The sequence below is a fragment of the Hydra vulgaris genome, chromosome 01, assembly GCF_038396675.1.
Source record: "Hydra vulgaris chromosome 01, alternate assembly HydraT2T_AEP".
Classification (NCBI taxonomy): domain Eukaryota; kingdom Metazoa; phylum Cnidaria; class Hydrozoa; order Anthoathecata; family Hydridae; genus Hydra; species Hydra vulgaris.
Window position 1 is genome coordinate 67040666 of NC_088920.1, and position 21952 is coordinate 67062617.

Sequence of the window (21952 nt, forward strand, 5' to 3'; positions counted from 1 at the left end):
TTACCATACCCAAAAAAGATTTTGCCAACTACTAAAAAATTTTCAAAAAATGGCCTGCAACCAACATATTTCATATTGACATCTAAGGAAGCCTGCGATGCTAAGATTCTGGAGATAGAAACTAAAAGAGAAAAAAATAAAGAAAAAGAGAATTGGTCCAGAAAGAGATTTGAAGCACTTCAACAAAAGTTGAAGGAAAAAGAAGAGTGTAAATTATTGAAATCTCAGATTGCTGAGAAAAAACTGATTGCAAAGACTAAAGTTCCATTATCTGACAAAGCAAATAATATGAATAATAAAACAAAACCAAATAAAAAAAATTTAATCCAATCTAATCCAATCTAAACAAAAAAAAAATACAGACGATACAAGCAACTCTTGCAAACAATGTTGAAAAATGTTAATGTAACTTAATGATCCAAAAACGATGGACGAATCGATATCCTGATAAAAGTGTTGTAATTGTTTGCTTTATTTTTTAAATATATATTTAATTATTTTGCTGTTAAATATTTTTATTGAAATTTTAATTTTTTTATTTTGAAAAAAAACAGCAATTCAATGTTGAGTTATTTGCAAAGTATCACTATATTATGTTTATGTATTTTGTTGCCTAATTTAATATACTTCTTTTACTAAACCTCATAAGGACCATTTTGAATTGGTATATTTTTGAGATTGTTGTTGAAATTGTAAAATACATTTTAAAACTGAAAATCTTATCAAACGCTGGCTTTTTTCTTAAACTGCTACTTTATGACATGACAAAAAACATTAGTATTAATTACATAAGTATAGCAAGTTTATGTTTTTATTCATTTAAGACATTTGCTAAGTTTTGTGAAGCGATTTAAAATTTATTTTTGTTTAGCTGTTAAAAAAAGGATTTTTTTATTATTTTCGCATTTTGCTTTTATTCTATATTTCCTGAATATACACAAGTAAAAATTTGTGCAGAACTTATTTTTTAAACTCGAGACAATAAATTTGTTGTGTTTTTAAAATCATTGTCACTACTTTTACTTCGTAAAACTTAATGGCCAGGAATAAGTTCGCAATGGCCATGTTTCGGATCTCCGGCCAGGATTTGGTGTTTTTTAAGCCTTATTGTATTTGTGCTGAAACTTGTTAATTTATTGACAAAAATTACCAAACTTGTCATAAATTGTATCTCAAGAAGTTTATTAAGAGTTTAGAAATATTTTTTCATGATCCTATGCCGTTCGCGGTATTTTTTGCCGACCCTAATTCCGAGGGTTGTATATATATATATATATATATATATATATATATATATATATATATATATATATATATATATATATATATATATATATATATTGTATATATATATATATTGTGTATATATATATATATATATATATATATATATATATATATGTATATATATATGTATATATATATATATGTGTGTGTGTGTATATATATATATATATATATATATATATATATATATATATATATATATATATATATATATATATATATATATATATATATATAACAATTGAGAAATAAGATAAATTTTCTCCACTTATTATTAAAAACCATATTTATTTTTTTTAACAAATAAAACAATACATGTTTCGACTATTTTATAGTCATCTTCAGTTGGGTTTAAAAAAACTTATTTAATTTTATATACAAATATTCTACGACAATAAAGTATAAATAATAATTTTTTATTAATTAGGATAAAATAGGCAATAGCAAAAAATACAATAAATGAGATATTAAATTATTTAACAAAATGTTAATGACTTGGTATTTTACCACGTCACAAAATCTTTACACTAAGGTACCTATTTAAGAAACCATTAAAAGCAATTTTACACTTTATTATTTTAATTATTATTATATTATTTCACATTTTATTTCAACCCACTTTTTAAACGTTTTCAAAAATATAAAAAGCCATGAAAAGATCTTTAACTTACTGTTTGTGGTAATAAAACAGCTCTTAACTACTCTATGTTATCTAGCTAGACAAAGCTAAATACAGATTTTGTCAAAATGCATTTATTTTATTGAGGTTACTAATTAAATTTATGGTTTTTTATAAAAAGGAATTATAGAGTTGAGAGAGGGTTGTAACCACAACTAAAGAAGCCTCCTTGACTGTAGTGGCTTTCGTGGCCTTGAAGAGGTGAATTCAAATAAATAAATAAAAAAGAAAACATGTTAAGTAAAGAATTCAGTAAGAGTGTTGTCATTTATCAATATTGGAGTATCAATAAAATTGTTAGTCATTAGCTTTTTTAAAATTAATCATTAGCAGTTAAAATTAATTAATCAGTAACAGTAAAAGAGAAATTGGCTCTTAAGTGAGTTGTTCTTGTGGGGAAAAATTTTTTTATTGTTTAGAAACAGCTGCGCAAGAAGAAAAGTATCATGGGGTAGAGAGAGACTTAAGAAAAAAGGAAAAGAGAATGAATGCATATCTATATACATTATAGAATAAATATATATTGTTGCTATATTTTTTTGCTAGACTGCCTGTCCAAACCATTTGTAGAGGGTTTTGGTTTGTTCTACCTATTTTCCAGTTGTTGTAGCAGCATTCAACGCATGTTCTACCTATTTGTCAGTTGATGTAACAACACTTCTTGCATGTTCTACCGATTTTTTAGTAGACGTATATGAACAGTAAAAAATAAATAAATGTAAAAACATTCAGAAAGTTTATATATATATATATATATATATATATATATATATGTGTATATATATATATATATATATATATATATATATATATATATATATATATATATAGTTCTATAGATTGTTGCATTTGGGAAGTACGGAAGGAAAAAATTGATTCTTACGCCAACACATACGTCACTTTTAATTACTTTTGACTTTCATCCAACAATTGTGTGTTGTCAGAAAGTAAAAGCATTAATTTAATTACAAATTATTCGTTTTTTAAAAAAACCACAAAAATGCAAATTTAATTGACCAGAATGTTTTTAAAAACATTCTAAATGTTTTTAACAATATAAACAATGTTTTTATTTTTATTTTTTTTAATAAAATGTTTTTATTTTTATTTTTTTTACTGTAAATCATGCGCGGAGTGTTGCTACATCGACTATCTTATAGCCTGACTAGCAACAAACTGCTGCTACTACGACTGACAAATAGCCTGACTCGCACCGGATTGCTGCTATATCGACTGACAAATAGCCTGACTCGCAACGGAGTGCTGCTACATTGACTATCTTTTAGCCTGACTTGCAAGGGAGTGCTGCTACATCGACTGAGGGTTTGGTTTGGGCAGGCATTCTATCAATTAATGAAAAAAAAATTCCAGTCTTGCATTTTAATTTTTACTTTTTGTCAACAAAATACAAAAAAACTTTCTGACAACCAGCTAAGAGTTCTATATATATATATATATATATATATATATATATATATATATATATATATATATATATGTATATATATATATATATATATATATATATATATATATATATATATATATATATATATATATATATACACACATACACACACAACCCTTGGAGTTAGGAAAAATGAGGCTGGCAATATTTTGGCGATGTTAATCTGTTAGAAGTCAGCATCAGCACGGCATAAAAAATTTGGTACAAAGGTTTTACCATAAAACATAGAAATGAGTGTGAGGATTTTGTGTCGACCTAAAATATTTCAAGGTTGGCAGTTAGGTCTGCATTGCCGCATGCCTTATTCCACGGGCTGTATATATATTAATGGGGTTCAGATGAAAAAGGCAGATTGTGGCTAATCATAAGGTTCAATGTATGTATATAATGGTAATATATTAATATTAGGTATGTAATTTGCATATATAAGTTGCGTCTATGCACCAGTAGTGGTTTGGTCTGTCAGCAAATGTTGATGCCTTGGACCCATTAATCAGCTTAACTATCAGCTAATAATTGGCACAACTGGTGCATAAGCGCAATTTATGCAAATTAAATACCTAATTTTGATATATTACATTTATATAATATATATATATATATATATATATATATATATATATATATATATATATATATATATATATATATGTATATATATATATATATATATATATATATATATATATATATATATATATATATATATATATATATATATATATATATATTGTATATATACTTATAGATTTATTTATAAAATATGGGTCCTAAAAACAAACAAAATGGTTTCATATTTTACGCCAATCGAATTCGAAATGAACTACTGAAGGAAGGCCATGTAATACGAAATACAAATGATCTTATTGCAGCAGCTTCTCCAAAATGGAGGGTAGGTTTTTTATATTTTTATCATATTTATATACTTTTTTTCTATTTGATTCCAATTGATGTAGAGTAGCGATTTCTAAAAAACTCTGAACATTATCCCAAAAAAGTGTCAGAGCAAGCTCTTAATTTTCACACAACCATGTATTTTAAGCGCATAAATATTTTTTGATAAAATGCAAGATCTATTGTGAATGATTTTGATTTGAGTTAGGGGGATACAAAAGTTTTTATTTAAAAACTCATCAACAATAAGTTGAAATGAGGTGTCAGAATTTTATGGTTTTATTTGTCCTTATACTTATATACAATCTTGCAATTTTTTTTCTAAGCATTATATATTTAAGAATATAATAAATTTTAAAAAAATTTAAAGTATTATTTCTTTTTAGCATTATGTATTATAATCTTTTAAATTCAAAATCTGCAACAACAGTTTTCGATATTTCTCCATCCTTGTGATCTATGCTGTGGTATTTATCTTTGATATATATCTTCAAAATATTTTCTGCACATTAAAAAAAGTGAAACAGCAATGCACAAAATTAGCTGATACAAAAACAAATAATAATAATCTTGGGTTAACAAAACACATCATACATATCCAGCCCATACAATAAAAACATAAAAACCTTTGCTTTACAACAGCACGGAAACCACCACCTCAATTTCAAAACATATAACATAAAATAAACTTTTGTCATATCATTTATATGCCAACTAAAACTTTTAATGATCAAGTATATTGTATATATATATATATATATATATATATATATATATATATATATATATATATATATATATATATTTAAAAAAAAAAAAATATATATATATATATATATATATACAACCCTTGGAGTTAGGAAAAATGAGGTCGGTAATTATTTGCCGACCTCATTCTTTTAGCGGTCGGCATCAAGTTGGCAAATAAAATTTAAAACAAAGGTCTTACCATAAAACATAGAAACGAGGTCGGCAATTTTTTGCTGTCCTCAAACACTTCTAGGTTGGCAGTTTGGTCGGCATTGCCAAATGCCGACCCTAATTCCGAAGGCTATATATATATATATATATATATATATATATATATATATATATATATATATATATATATATATATATATATATATATATATATATATATATATATATATGTATATATATATATATATATATGTATATTTTTTTTTGATAAGTATTTTTTGATAAGTATTTTTTGATAGAAAGTTTTATTTAAATCATAAACATTTTGAATAGTGAACTATATTTTGTTTCTTGGAAATAGTTTTAAAAGTAGAAATATTCTATTGCAAACATTAAACCAGTGTTTATAAAAATTAAAATTAAGAATAAATTGTAAAAAATTTAAATTAAAATTTATAAATTATTTTACTTCTCCTCAAAGAAATTTTTTTCTAAAAAATTAATTAGATCATATTTTTCAACCTAAGGAAATATAATTCGATTTATTAAACAAAATTTTTTTGTTTCATTTTTATTGCAAAATCATTTAAATAAAAAAAATGAATGAAAACATCCTCAAACCATTTGAATAGAAAACTTAATTATACTTAAATTTTTAATAGTACGCTAGATCAAGAAACAATATATTAAAAAAACGTGGTATCTAATATTTTTTTGCTTTGGTCTTACTTTTAATCTTTTATTAACAAAAGCTCTTTATATTATTAAAATAACTTTGCAGTTTGTTTTATTGTTGTTTTATAGCTTTTTAAAATAACAATTAAATACTCTTTAAAAATAACATTAGTTTTATCTTTTTTCCTAAGAGCTGATGTTAAAGGAAAAAAACTAGACGAATAAGCGTTTTTGTTTTAATCTTTCTTGGAAACCATATATCAAACCAGATGCAACCTTAGCAGATGCTAATTTTGCAACTGGTTTGATATATGGTTTCCAAGAAAGATTGGAAGTAAGAGTTAATCCTAGAAGATGAAGAGTAGGTGACTCATCGAGTACATCACCGTTCATAAATATAGGAAGATCTAACTTATTGCGATAACGATTGGCTGAATAAAATTGAGTTTTATCTGTATTAAAGTTCACCAGCCACTGTGAGTCCCATGCTGTAGCAGAAGAGATCCTTTTCAAGCTCAAATGCCCCCTCCAAACAATCAGAGAGTGTTGGTTTCTTATCACGACAAGAATAAATGGTAGTATCATCAGCAAACAATGCCACCTTAGATGTGAGAATATCTGGAAGATCTTTGATGTAAATTAGAAAGAGTATAGGGCCAAGGATAGAACCTCGAGGAACCCCTGAAGTTACAGAATAAGAAGAAGAGTGCTGTCCATCGATGACAACTTTTATGCTACGATTGGAAAGGAAAAATTCAATAATCTTAAAGATGTTGCCAGATACACCACAAGAAGAAAGCTTATGGAGAAGACCAGCATGCCAAATTTTATCAAAAGCTTTTGAAATGTCAAGAGCAATGGCCTTAACCTCTCCACTTTTATCTAATGCATGATAAAACTTATCAGTTATTACTGTTAGCAAATCAGCTGTAGAACGAGAAGATCGAAATCCTTATTGATGGTTAGAAAGTAAGCTAATATATTCAAGATGAGAGATTAAGTGTTTGTTAATTAAAGATTCAAAAACCTTGCTTATGATAGGAAGAAGACTAATGGGACGGTAGTTAGACGAATCAGATTGCTCTCCAGAATTTTTAAAGATAGGGATAACAGATGCCGCTTTCCAGCAGGCTGGAAAACAAGAATTTGATAAGCACTTGTTAAATAGTTTTGAGAGTATAGATGACAGCTCTGGAGAACACTTCTCCAAGACAATAACCGGTATGTTGTCCGGGCCACAAGCTGTAGAAGAGTCTAGGCAGAATATCACTTTAGATACAGAAGCTGAAGTGATATGAATGTCAAGCAATAGATCAACCTGTTTGTTGGCAATATCAGGTAGAACGCAACGATTGGAATCAAGAGATGATATTGATGTAAAGTTTTTAGAAAACAATTCAGCTTTGTCTTTAGGTGAGGTGACTCAGTCTGAACCATACAAGAGAGATGGAATTAAAGATTTGCCCTTATTATTGATACTATTAAAGATTCTCCAGAAGTCACAAGAGCCTAATTTTTGAGATGAGATACGAGATTTCATTACCTGAGAATAGCGGGCTTTGGCATTAGACAAAACCTTTTTACAATGGTGTCTGGCAGTAATAAGCAGACGTCTGTTTTCTGGAGAATTGTTTTGCTGATAAATATGGAAGTAGCGGTTTCGATTGGCAATCGCAGCAGCACAGTGTGAGGAAAGCCATGGCGGAGAGTGAGGCTTGACCTAGAATCGTCGAGAGGGAACAAAAGATTCCATGCCAGCCTGAATCCATGAAGTTATGTAAGAAGCACATTTGTCGACAGGAAGACAAAAGATTTCTACCCAAAGGCCATCACGAAGAAAATCACGGAAAGAATCCCAGTCAGCTTTACTGTAGTTATAAGAGATACGATTATAGGGGGATTCAGGTGATGAAGCAGAATGAGGTACTAGTTTTAGAGAGATCAAACTGTGATCAGAAGCACCTAAGGGTGAATGTGGAGAAACTGAGCACTGACTAGGATCAGAAATAAGACATAAGTCAAGTAAAGAAGGTAAATGATTCGGGTTGTCAGGTTGTCAAGCGAGTTGGAAAGTTGACTCTTTGAGTCAGGGGTTGTGAAAGGCAAAAGTTGTGGGCTTCAAAGCCTGCAGAGTCACTGACACTGGAGCCAAGCCATTCAGAGTGGTGAGCAATAAAGTCACCAACAACAACTATATTAGCTGATGGATAAAGAGAGAGGGGTTGGTCGATATGATCAGAAATAACATCAAAAAGAGTGCAGTCTTGAGATGAAAGGAGAGAGATATAGAACAAATAGAAAGGCAATAGAGTGAAGTGGTGCTAAACAAAAGCACATAAAAGAATAGTCTGTGGATTCGAATCTAGTTTCACGACAAATGGGTGAATTCTTACGAATGTAAATGCCCAGGCCAATCATGTGACTATTGGAGTCTTTACGAATTAAAGGAAGATAACCATCAACACTAAGGATGCAAGATGAGACAGCTGAACTCAAATTAGTCTCACAAAGAGCAAGTAGGTCTGGTGAGCTTTGCAAGAGATAAGACTCAACAGAAGAAAAGTTACTTCGAAGACCACGAATATTAGTGAATGATAGGTTTAGAGAACTTGGTGATGATGATGGTTTTTTGTGGTTTATAGTTTTTGGTACTTTATTCATTTTAAAATTAGATTGAAGAACTTGACTCAAAGCATAGATAGTACTCAGAACACCTTTTAATAGCCCAAGCAATTGCCTCGTTACTACTAATAAACCCTAAGCCATAACAAAGGGCTCCAAATGTGGCCTCCGCAATGCACACCAAAGTACAAACAGGGACACCATCCATGCGCAACATGGCACTGTTAATACTTTGATATTTTTCAGCTGTTTATGGGATCAGGTTCTCTGAGAGCTACCACCGAGTTTGGGAAACCTGACTACCAGCCGGACTCAGAACCATAAAACTAAGTTTTAGAGCTGTACCCTCATTAGGAGATAATAGAATGAGTTGCCTAGTCATTAAAACAGAGATACAAGCAAAACCCATGCATTGAGTCAAGAAGATCCAGCATTCAACATGGAAACAATGTATTAAAAATACATCTGCGCCAGCCTAATAGATAAAGAAGGGGTGCGAAGCTGGTCAACAGATAGAGTCTGTTTACCCCTTAAGTCTTTGCCTAGGAGGTCTTCTACAAGACAGTAGCTGGATGCATTTAACATCTGCCTAAAATGAGTATTTTTATTGAGACACTATCTCAATAAAAATACTCATCTTAGGCAGAGGTATTTTTAATACATCCCTAATATTTTCAAAAAAAAAAATTTTTCAAAAATATGTTAACCTGGTACTCAAATGAAGTGAAATTATATAAAAATTTTTAAAAGAATATAGATTCCAAATATAGAATTGTTATTTTTGGTTTTATTACATGAAAAATTACGTTTTTTAACGAAAAACAAAAAAATGCATTTTTTATGTATTTTTATGACAATTTTGATAAGTTAAAATTTTTCCAAATTAAATATTATTTTTGAAATTTTTATATAATTTGCTTCATTTGAGTACCAGGTTGACATATTTTTGAAAAATATTTTATTTTGAAAATATTAGGGACCCATTAAATATTCGAGGGTCTTGAGGGACCTCTTAAAATATTTTTATTCAAAAAAATTTTAAATCGAGTGTTTTTGTATTAAATAAAACACATTAAGGGGGTCTCCGCATATATTTTTCTAAAATGTTGTTTTTTGGGACACCCTAATATATATATATATATATATATATATATATATATATATATATATATATATATATATATATATATATATATATATATATATACATATATATATATATATATATATAGTTCTATAGATTGTTGCATTTGGGAAGTACGGAAGGAAAAAATGATTCTTACGCCAACACATACGTCAATTTTAATTACTTTTGACTTTCATCCAACATTTGCGTGTTGTCAGAAAGTAAAAACCATTAATTTAATTACAAATTTATCGTTTTTTAAAAAAACCGCAAAAATGCCAATTTAATTGACCAGAATTATTTTAAAAACATTCTGAATGTTTTTAAAACATTCTGAATGTTTTTAACAATATAAACAATGTTTTTATTGTTATTTTTTTTAATAAAATGTTTTTATTTTTATTTTTTTTACTGTAAATCATGCGCAGAGTGTTGCTACATCGACTATCTTATAGCCTGACTCGCAACAAACTGCTGCTACATCGACTGACAAATAGCCTGACTGGCAATGGAGTGCTGCTACATTGACTATCTTTTAGCCTGACTCGCAAGGTAGTGCTGCTACATCGACTGAGGGTTTGGTTGGGGCAGGCAGTCTATCAATTAATAAAAAGAAAAAAATTTCCGGTCTTGCATTTTAATTTTTACTTTTTGTCAACAAAATACGGAGAAAACTTTCTGACAACAAATAACAGTTCTATATATATATATATATATATATATATATATATATATATATATATATATATATATATATATATATATATATATATATATATATATATATATATATATATAGAGGCAATTCTGCAAGAAAGAGGAAGAAAAAAGAAGCAAATAAGTTATTAAAAAATATAGTTTACCATGGCATGGTTTTAATGTTGTAAGGGTTTTATAGACGTGTTTAGACGCTTATTTACAGTCCAGTTGTGTAGCATTAAATATCATATCGTATATCCATAATTGAGAACTTTAATAATGTTATAGTGCATTTTTTTAACATAATATACATGGTAGTTAATAATCATTTATACTTTTTTCTTACATTTTTATTGCCTCATTTTATTTATTGTTTCTAAGCATTGGATTTTTCGTTACACCCGACACAGTTACAACTGTCACAACAAAAAAAACATAAAATTGATTGTTAAACTTCAAGAAAAGACTATGTAACTCAGCATATAACAGCATCAATATGTGTTAAATACACACACCAAGTAATCTTTTTCTAACAAGCCATTCACTGCATTATGTCTGATAAAGTTGTTTTGTTTAGAAATCGTAAAAAGTAAGCATTATGACCGTCATGCTACATAGAGTTTTTGAAAAAGTTGAAGACTTTAATGCTGTCTTTATTTTCACGCTTGAAGTAGAAGAGTTACTAACTTTGTCTAATCGTTCAGCCTCTTTGTGTGATTTTGTAGATAAATACCTGGAAGATAAGTGAAATAAGTAAGATTACATAATTGCCTATTTTTAACAATTTTTAATGTGCTTTATATTATAAATACTTAATATAATAAGTATTAAACCTGATGATGAGTTCTATTTGAAAATGTGTTTAAAGAATCTCTAGCAGACCCCAATATTAAAGTTTCGCTTTGAATGATGTTTCTATGCTTTGCACAAAGTTTACATAATATTTTAACAACAGTGTCTAAATTGTTAACTTTTATAACTTTTTGACCAAGAAAATCGTATTTCCATGATTAAACAGTTTTTAATGATTTTGTAATAGGTTTTGTACTCATTTTTCTCTTTCACGTTCGAAGCTTTCCTTTTATTACGTAGCAGTAAATTGATAAATTTTGAAGAAGTTAAATTAAAGAATTGATTGGTTTTTATTATAAATGTATTTAACACATTTGATGCCTGTCTGAAATTGTTTCCTTTATACTGCCCAATTTCCAACATATTAACATTGGAATGGATTAATAAGAACTATTAGTTATATAGAATAAGGATTAATAAGATAATAAAGATACCAATTGCTCATTTAAAAAAATGTCTTTAAAAAGTTAAAAAAAAGTTTCAAATAGGCTACTAAAAATTTTGTTAACAAAAAGTTCAGTAAGTTACCAATGCACTAGCCCAAAACCTTTTGAAGCATTGTCAATGACAATAGTTCATCAGGAAATTAACTATCGGGTTTAAATGCACAATCCAATTAAAGTGGAGAATCCAACTAAAGTGGAGGCTATTGAAATGAATGGGGTGAAAAGTAGTGAAAACAACCAAATATTTTATATTTGAATATTAATATTTATGACTTTACTTTCTTACATGAAAAACTTATTAAAAATAGTTATAAATTTTTTTACAAATTAATTGCAATTAATTATCTATTTTACTAAAACTTAAAATCCAAATTAGAGACTGTCCAGAATGGTTTTCTAGTAAACAAATTTTATTTCAAAATAAGGTATTTATCTCAGTAATTTATTTATATAAAATCAATGGTTATGTTTTAGGATCTCTCTGCAGAAGATAAAGAAATGTACAAAACTTTGGCAAAAGAAGACTGGGAAAATAAAAATAAAAATCCCTCACAAAATCAAATCAAGCATAACAGCGTTGTTTCCATGGCTAATGTATGATTTATTTTCAATTTAGGTGCTTATTTAAATATATCATTAATCTTTAAATATTCAAACCTTACTATAGGTGTTCCTTAAATAGAGTTATATAAATGGACTTATGCAATATTACCTACGTAATAATGAGTAATTTTTATTTTTTAGTAATTAATCTTAAAAGTAATTTAAAAGTTTTAATCTGTGAGGTGCAACTCTGGTAATGTAAAGGTTTTAACATTTTACTGTTAAAATACAAAATTAAAATTTTGGTAGAGACATACCCAATTTGCAAGTGTGTCTATAAACATACCTAAATTGCTTGCCATTTTAAAAGAATGTGGAGTTCGTTTTTTACAAGGATTATAACTGAACTTGATAAAGGAGAGCCATAATTGGTTATGATGCATTAGTTTTATGTTGATGAATTTTCCACAAGGAGCTTTTATTTTTTATTTTAAAAGTGGTGGAGGTTTACATTTTAGAACATCCTGTTTAAAAATACTATGATTTTCCTGTTTTGTTTTTTTATTCTGATTCACTCCCAACAAGGCTGCAAGTAACCACTTTTAAGTTAAAAGTTACTAGAAAAAAAGAATAGAGTTAAAGAGCAAGGAAACGGTTGACAGAAGACTTAAAAAGTTAAAGGTTGTATGAATCAGGAAAACACAAAGATGGGAGAGAGTTCCAAAGGGTTGAGGTGCCGAGAAAAAAACTATGATACTAGGGTTGTCAGGAAAACAAGTCACAAAGTTAACTATCTGAGTAAGACATTGAGAAATGCAGAAGTTAAAGGCTTTAGTGCCAGCAGGGTCAGTGGCGTTAGAGCCAAGCTATTCAGTGTGATGAGCAATAAAGTCACTAATAATAACAATATTGGCAGAGGGGTAAAGAGAAAGGGCATGATCAATTTTTATCAGAAATAACATCTAAAAGAGTGGCTTTTCATGTTATTATTTTTTAATCTAGAAATTATTGTTAATCTTTATTTTCAAACCTTTTTAATTTCTTTAATTTTAATGGCAATGTGCATATTTAATGTGAAAAATACCTTTATTAAAAGTTGTTTAAGCCATCTTCTGCATGCACTCTCATTTAGAGTATTTCATTTTGTAAGTCTAGATTGAAACAGTTTTTTTGTTGATAATGCAGGCTTGGCCAGGAAGGCGTGCGATTTCATGTCATGACTGTGCAAATACTATTTGGTTTTACTTAACTTGACCACGGCTGTTTTGAAAATTTGTATACATGTTAAAAACACGCTGAAAAAATTATCTTAACTTTTTACAAAGAAACAAAAAAAACTTATTGCTAAAGAAGCAAATAAATCTTCGTAAAAAAAAATAGCGAAAAACAAAATAAAATTAAAACTTAACTAAAATAAATAATAAACTATAATGATAAGATTATCTAAATTACGTTTGGAATAAATAACTTTGAATCGTTCATTTTTAATAATGTTTTTATAAAATAATATTATGCGAAACCCTTTTTAAATAAAGTAACAACTTAAAACTGACGATTGTTTAATAAACGTGCACATTTAAAAGTTTAAATTAATAATCTTAACAATTCTTTGCACAAAAGAATAAATAAATAAATCGTTTATTTAAAAAATTGATATAATTTTTAATTTAAAAACATTTATGATAAAAATAAATACTTAAATAATAAATATATTATTCATTAATGTTTTTATAAAAAATCATTAGCAGTGATATTTTACTTTATTTAAATGCATATTTTATTTAAATGCATTATTAAAATGTAAGTAAAGATCAAAGTTATTTAATTAAATGGCTTTCAAAAACGTTTGTCTTTTTTTTTCTTCTCAACAAAAACTTTAAAGGGATCCCCAGGTGCTGAGACAAGTTGTGTTCATATTAAAGAAAATGTTTAAAAAAACAATGTTTAGGCTAAATTTTTTTAATTAAAACTAAATAATGAATGCACACTATTAATTTTAAAGTTCACATTTTAGTTGAAGCTTGTCGTCTCCATTTTTTTTTTTTTTGGTTCTCGGAGTCTGTATAATGTTAGCCGCAATCTGCAGACTTGATAATTTATTCCATGCGTGTTTAATTTATAACAGTTTTTGTATGTATGACATCATCGTATAAATTTTTTCTTTCTAGATATGGTATTATTTTTTGCCACCAAATCACCAAATCATGTTAATTGTGTAACTTTTTACTAAGTTCCAAAAAAAAGTTTGTTTTGATATATAGCGAAAATTTGCAGTAAAATGTACTGGTTTAAACTAAATATAAACTAGATACTAAAAGAATAATTTTACTAAAGCATATAAATTAAATTGAAGTATAAAATGAATAAAAAACGAGTGAGTTGAATAAATTATATAAACTGAACTAAGAAAATAAATATTGAACAAATTATTTTACTAATAACCGTACAAATCAAACTAAATTAAAGTTAAAACAAATATTTGTACTAAGTTATACAAAAAATAGTTATAATATAAATATAAAAACGAAGAATCGCATTAACTCGCTACCAGTTCGCTACCAGTCGACCAAAAATCTTTTTGTAGCAACCACACATTTTTTTGAATAAAATTTGAATGGCATAACATTAACAATTAATTAAAATTTGAATAGTAAATCTCTTTAAAAGCATAACAAACTATATATCAATAGAAAGCTAAGCAACTCGTCGCATTGGTTTGAGAAGGTTCTAATTGATTTTTTTTATATTAGGAAAATAACAAATAAATCTTTTCTTCTTTTTTAATGTCTAAATAAAAATATTTATATGATTATTTTTTATTTATTTATGTATTTTTATACATCGATCAAAAAAAGATTGCATAAACGAATAAACAAACAATAATATAAATAACTTTAATTAAACATTAAAAAGAATTAAAAGATTTTTTTTTTAATTCTCTTAATATAAAAAATTTCAGTTAAAATCTTGTCAAACCAACGCAACGAAATGTACTTTTTAATTAAGTAAGTTTTTAGCACGCATCATTAAACAATAAGAAATGCAAAGTGCTTTAAACCATTGTTTTTATAAATAGTAACTAAAACAAGTCCGAAACAAAACTTGTTTAATAAATAAAAAGAATATTTTTTCTTCAAAAGACTTAGGTAATTACTCAACTAAATACTTAACACTTCTACAAGTTTTTAAAGAAGTTTTTTTTAAGAAGGGTTATTCAAGATTTTTTAACTTTGTTACGTAAAACTTTTTTATAATTACACAGTTGTATTAGCTTTTACATCGTTAATTTTTTTATAAAATCAGCTTTTTAAAACCACATTATTTCAAAATGGGGCAAGTTGGAGCAGCTAACTTTTTTAGTTTTAAACAGAATGATAGAAACTCTTTAAAAAAAGAACTGGCTTCGTGAAGGAAGTCTAAGGTAAAAAGTCCTAGCACTATAAAAATCAGTTTAAACTCATAAAGTTTGCATTTTTTAAATGCGTTTTTTATAAGATTTATCACTACATATTTACATTTTTTTATAAATTAAGATAAATTTATCTATTATCTTTGTATATAATGAAAATTAAAATGAAAGGTTTTGTATTTAGGGAGAAAATTAAGTTTTAATAATGATAAAATTTTAATGATAAAAAAAACCTGTTTTTGGTCATATTCAAACAAAAATTAACAATTGAATCTATTATTTCAGTAATTATTTTTTTATACCGTTAGATATATAAGAAATTGTAGAAAATAGTTAGCTAATAACATTGTTTAAATTTCGCTACTCAAAAAACTATATTTTGGCCAATTTTCAATTATTTCTAAATCACTGTGCTTTAGAACAAACAAATTATGTGTCTAGAATGGAACTTTATTTACAAAACAAGATAAATTGTGAAGCATACTCGAAAGCTGCTACCAGAGGCTTGTGGTAATGAAAGAGTTAAACCATAACTAAATGTAAATTAAACATTAAACGTACAACTCTATTAAACCATATCGACTAAATATAAAACCATTAACTGTATTATACTGCCTTTTTATTTTCTCTGCCTGCGAACTCTAATTATCACAAAATATGTATATTTGTTTTATGTTTTTGGCTTGCTTCTAGAACAAAGTAATAAAAAGCAAGTAAAAACAAAAAAACTTAAAAAAAGCAAGTAAAGAAAAAAATTATAAATATAAAAATATATATATATTTGTATAGGTTTTTACTAAATTACAAATTTTTTTTGTGATTTAGTAAAAAGATATACAAATATTTGATTTTCTGATTGTAGAAGAAAAAATACTTATATCTTTAAAACAACAACAACAACAACAAAAAAATGCTATCTTAAAAAGATATTGTGATGGGGATCCCTTTAATGATTCTTATAGAAAGTTTATTGAAGGGAACTTCACTGTTTAAAGTCGCCGCTTATAAAATTTAATTTATTTTTTTTTTTTTTACTTATAAAAAAAACCTTATATAATTAATTAATTTAAATAAAAAATTATACAACTTTCAAAGATACTTTCATAAAAAGCGTTTTGCTAATATAAAAACGTTAGTAAAGATAAATGTGTCGAAGTTATTTATTTTCAACATAATTAAAACCCAATTTTTTCAGCGCATTTGTTAAAAACAATGGTTAAATCAACAAAACAAAATATTATTTACGTGGTCATATAAAGACTTGTAAACACTATATTGATTTCACTGGGTAAACATACTTCTGCATGTTATACTGTTTTTTGTGTTTAATGTGATGATTTAAAATGCAAGTAATAACATAAACATATCTTATAAATTGCTGCAGGCATGATGTTGCAGTGATATAACAAAATAGTTCAAAATTTTCTTGATTGAACTAACATTTTCTGTACTTAATCAGTGATAACATCAAAGGGTCAAAGAAATTTCATTTTGCCCGGGCAATTTTAATCCTATAATAAGTTTTGAATGAATTGTTTAAATTGTCACTGTAAATAATTAAAAAATAATTTTTAATTTACTTGTCGGATTATTTCTTTTAATTTATTTCTCTTGACACTGAAAATAATTTTTAATTTATTTCTTTTGATTTTACTGGATATTTCTTTATAAGAAGCTGTTCCAATTAAGGAATCAAAGTATTTAAATTTAGGAAACCAGTTGATCTTAAGACTGTCTTGAGAAAAGTCTTGAAAAATTGAATTTATTTCCATTAACAGTTTATTTATTTCCATTAACAGCTACCAATAAAGTAAAATTATGGTTTAAAGTATAGTAGGATTGTCTGAATAAATCATATTTACCATAAAACCATAAAAAATGCCAGTATTTACTAAATAGTAAATATATGCATAAATTTATAATATAAATGTGTTATAATTTTTTTTCTAGCCCCAGAAATTAACCCTTGCTAAATCTTTTAATTTTGTCAGGATCAAGTTTGTAAAAAGTCCAATATTTAGCTGGGGCTGTGGCTGAGACCTTGGTCAATTACTAGTAATGATAATATTGCACTGCACTAATTATAAAATAATTGATTTTTTTTTTTTTTAATAAACCTTTAAACAAAAAATTTTAAAAATTAGTTAAAGTTTATTGAATGTTTATTGAAAGTTGAACAAGTTCTATAGTTAAACAATTCTAATTCATTGAAATCATTTTAGGATAACACAGACAAGTTTAAAGTTATCGAGTTTAAAAGGAAACGTGAGCATGATGAAGTGAGTTCTGAATGGTTACCAGGGAGACGTAAGTTTATTGATCCTGCCAATCCATAGAATTCTAACAATGTTTTTTTCCTAGAATTTTCTGATGTAATTTTTAGGAAACTTTTTTTAGAGGTTCTTGATGAGAAGTTTTATTTTCCATCGTTTGTGTGTCTTCTTGAGGAGCCTGAGTATCAACCTTTAGAGATTGCAGTTGTGGAATATAGTCTTAGAAATGGAATTGAAAGAACTTTTCATAAGCATATCAATCCAGGTTCTAATTATTATTAGTACTTTTTTAAAATCTTTTATTTCCAGATTTTTTTTTAAAACTTTTTTATAAGTATTAAAAAAATGTTTTAATATTATGTAAATGTTTCACTTATTAAATTATTTATACAAAATGATAGGCTAGTTTATATAGTACAGACATGCTAAGATGCATTGCAGTGTCAAGTTGATAGATTATTTTCTTTTTAAATCAACACATTATTTGATTTAAAAAAAACAATTTTATTTGGAGTAAAAACTTTCAAATTACTTATACTTCAAAGTAAACCCCCTTAAAAATTCTTTACTATAAAAGAGGCATATTTACAGTTGATTTTATACCACTGAGGGTTGATCCCTCCCCTCTCATTTCTCCCTGCAAGTTGATCTACTACAAAGTTTGAGTAAAATTTTATTGTTTTTTCAGGTCCAATTCCACAGGGCTACAGGTTTATAGCACAACAAAAAAGTAAATTTCATAGTTTTCTATTATTTTATTTTTATGTTAAAAGTTAATTGTATTATAGAATAAAAAGCTAACGAGGTAACTTATTTAAATCTTTTAAATTAGGCAATTTAACACACGAAATTCCTGTTGAAGGGATAGCTTTACCTGAAGATACTTACCCGAGAATATATGATGAGCTAATAAATTTTCTGTCTGGAAACTCTGGTAAAATACCCCCATTATTTGTAAGGGTAAGTACATGTTTAATAATGCATTTTTCTATTGTTTTTTCTAAAGAAATTTTTATCTTAGAGTGTGTCTATATGTATATATATATATATATATATATATATATATACATATATATATATATATATATATATATATATATATATATATATATATATATATATATATATATATATATATATATATATATATATATATATATACACACACACACACACGCACACACACACACATACACACAGCGTGGAAAATAAGAAATTGAAGGTGAGCGGTCAATTTGGTCGGCTAACATGTGGAATCGACAGTCGATTGTTTTTTATGGGTGGTCAAAGTTTTTATTTTTTTCTTTGTTTTAAATTATCATCTGAGTAATAGTTCTTCATGATTGAAACTAAACACACAAAAATTACTTAAAAAATAAAGATTAATTTAAAAAAATAAAAGTTGGAAGAAATAATGTTTTTAGTTACATGCTAAAATTTTAAATAATAATATTATATCTCTGATTTTGAGTAGCAGAGATATGAATTTTTTTAAATCTCTGCTCGTTTTAAAAACTGTTATTAATAAATTAGTTATTAATAACTTAATAAAAATTTGTGCGCATATTTTATACTATTTAAACTTGATACTTAATACTAAATAGACAATCATACAAAAATACTACAAAAATTACAAGATTTTACTAAACAGATATATATTTTTAAGAATCCTATTGTTAAAAATTTTTATATTTTTCTTTATATCATTTATTACATTTGCAGCAAAAATTTATGAAAAAATAAAAAAAAAGATTTACAGATAATAAAGTTCTCAGTTCTCAGTTAAATACAGCAATTATTATATTATTTTTATATTATAAAAATAATATATAGTAATAAATATTTTTATTAAAACAAAAATAAATTAGAACTTTTATGAACAAGAGTAAAAGTAAAATAAAAGTAATTTAAATAAGTGAGGCAAAAAAAATGATGTAGTTTATGTCATAAATTCGTCAATGAAGCAAATTAAAGTAAACAGTAAAACTATTCTAAACGCTTATATATATATATATATATATATATATATATATATATATATATATATATATATATATATATATATATATATATTCTACCATCCATAACTTTTACAATGGTCAAACTTTTCAATACAAGATATTAAAGTTTTATATACTATTGGGAGAAAAACCGAATACAAAGTCTTCCTAAATTACATGTTATCTTCCTATTTATTAGGTTTACAAAAAAATTAATATACAGTCTCATTGACTAGTTTACAATTAACTTGCCTATTAATCACCCTTAACGACAATAACCACCATACATATTCTTGGTATTTTACTTAATGACTTATTCAGTTTGTCCAAGTCAATTTTATGCCACTAACTAATAAGTTTTTTCCACATTTTATGCATCATTAGGCATTAGTTTTTGACATTATTTTTGATTAATCCCATAAAAATCCGATAGGAGAGAGATCTTGTGATTAGGGGGGGGGGGGCTAAATCATTCTATTGAATATTTGATCATTTTCAAAATCAGTCAAATAACTTATACAAGGTTCTGAAGAATATGCTTTAGATTTGAGCTTTAAATCATATTCTTCTGAAAAAATAAATGGTTTCTCATTAACCCAACTTTCCAAAGGTATAGCATGACTTTTTATGTGTCCAAGTAAACTAATTTTGTTATTATTTCCTCTGTTTTTACAACATCACCTGTGGCATTCAGACCAAAACAGCTGCACACCTCAACACTACATCCACCATGTTTTACAGTTGGTAATACACACTATTTTATCATACATTCAACGATTATTTTTCAGACTAACAATCTTCTCTTGAAACCAAAGATTTAAAACTTTGACACATTCGTCCATGTTTACATCTATTGATGTTCCATCTTTTATCTAGTTTTGCCCACTTTACTAATCATAAAATTCTTTTATGTATTTTAATTTATTAAATAGTGCAAAAATAAACATAAACAATAGTTAAATAAAAAATAGCATTTTTAAATGTATATTCATATACATTTAAAAATGTGTTACAAAAACTAAAATAAGCAGGAGATATCAAAGATATCATTGGTGTAAACTTGAATTACTTTCTGATCATCAATATGGATTTCGAACTTCTTGTTCTACAGCTGATTAGCTAACAGTAATAACCGATAGGTTTTATCATGCATTAGATAAATTTGGAGAGGTTAAGGCCATCGCTCTTGACATTTCTAAAACTTTTGATAAAGTTTGGCATGCTGGTCTTCTCCATAAGCTTTCTTCTTAATCCTTCTTTTCCAATTGTCCTTGATGGACAGCACTCTTCTTGTTCTGTAACTTCAGGGGTTCCTCAAGGTTCTATCCTTGGCCCAATACTCTTTTTAATTTACATTAACGATTTTCCAGATCTTCTCACATCTAAGGAGGCATTGTTCATTGATGATACTACCATTTATTCTTGTCATGATAAGAAGCCAACACTCTCTGATTGCTTAAAGGGGGCATTTGAGCTTGAAAAGGATCTCACTTCTGCTACAGCATAGGGCTCGCAGTGGCTGGTGAACTTTAATTTAGGTAGAACTCAATTTTTTCAGCCAATTGTTATCGCAATAATTCAGATCTTCCTATATTTATGAACGGTAATGTACTCTATGAGTCATCTACCCTTTATCTTCTAGGATAAACTCTTACTTCCGTAAGAAACCATACATCAAATCCGTTGCAAAATTAGCAACTGCTAAGGTTGCATCTCTTTATCGAGCTCGACACTTTCTTAATCTGGTCTCTATTCTCTATCTTTATAAATCTCAAATCCGGCCTTGTATGGAATACTGTTGCCATATCTGGGGCGGATCTTTTAATGATGCCCTTTCTCCTTTAGACAAGGTGCAAAAACGCATTGTAAACATAGTTGGACCTGCTCTTGCAGCCAACCTCCAACAATTATCACATCGTTGTAATGTTGTTTCTCTTTCTCTTTTCTACAGAAACTATAATGAGCACTGCTCTAAAGATTTAGCATCTCTTGTGCCATCTACTAAAATTCATTCTCGTGTTACTCGTCATTCAATTAAGTCTCATCCTTTTTCTGTGA

At 27.0% G+C, this 21952-nt stretch overlaps 1 protein-coding gene across 1 annotated transcript in view; it reads left to right on the plus strand.

Moving 5' to 3' along the window:
• Nucleotides 1–4180: 4180 nt before the first annotated feature.
• Nucleotides 4181–21952, plus strand: part of LOC100199024 (protein maelstrom homolog) — a gene marked incomplete at its 5' end in the record, with an annotated part of 30628 nt that continues 12856 nt past the window's right edge. The window contains 6 exon segments of the mRNA NM_001309740.1: nt 4181–4326; nt 12144–12263; nt 17844–17928; nt 18019–18159; nt 18583–18624; nt 18727–18854. Of these exon segments, the coding sequence (NP_001296669.1) occupies nt 4198–4326; nt 12144–12263; nt 17844–17928; nt 18019–18159; nt 18583–18624; nt 18727–18854 (645 nt within the window).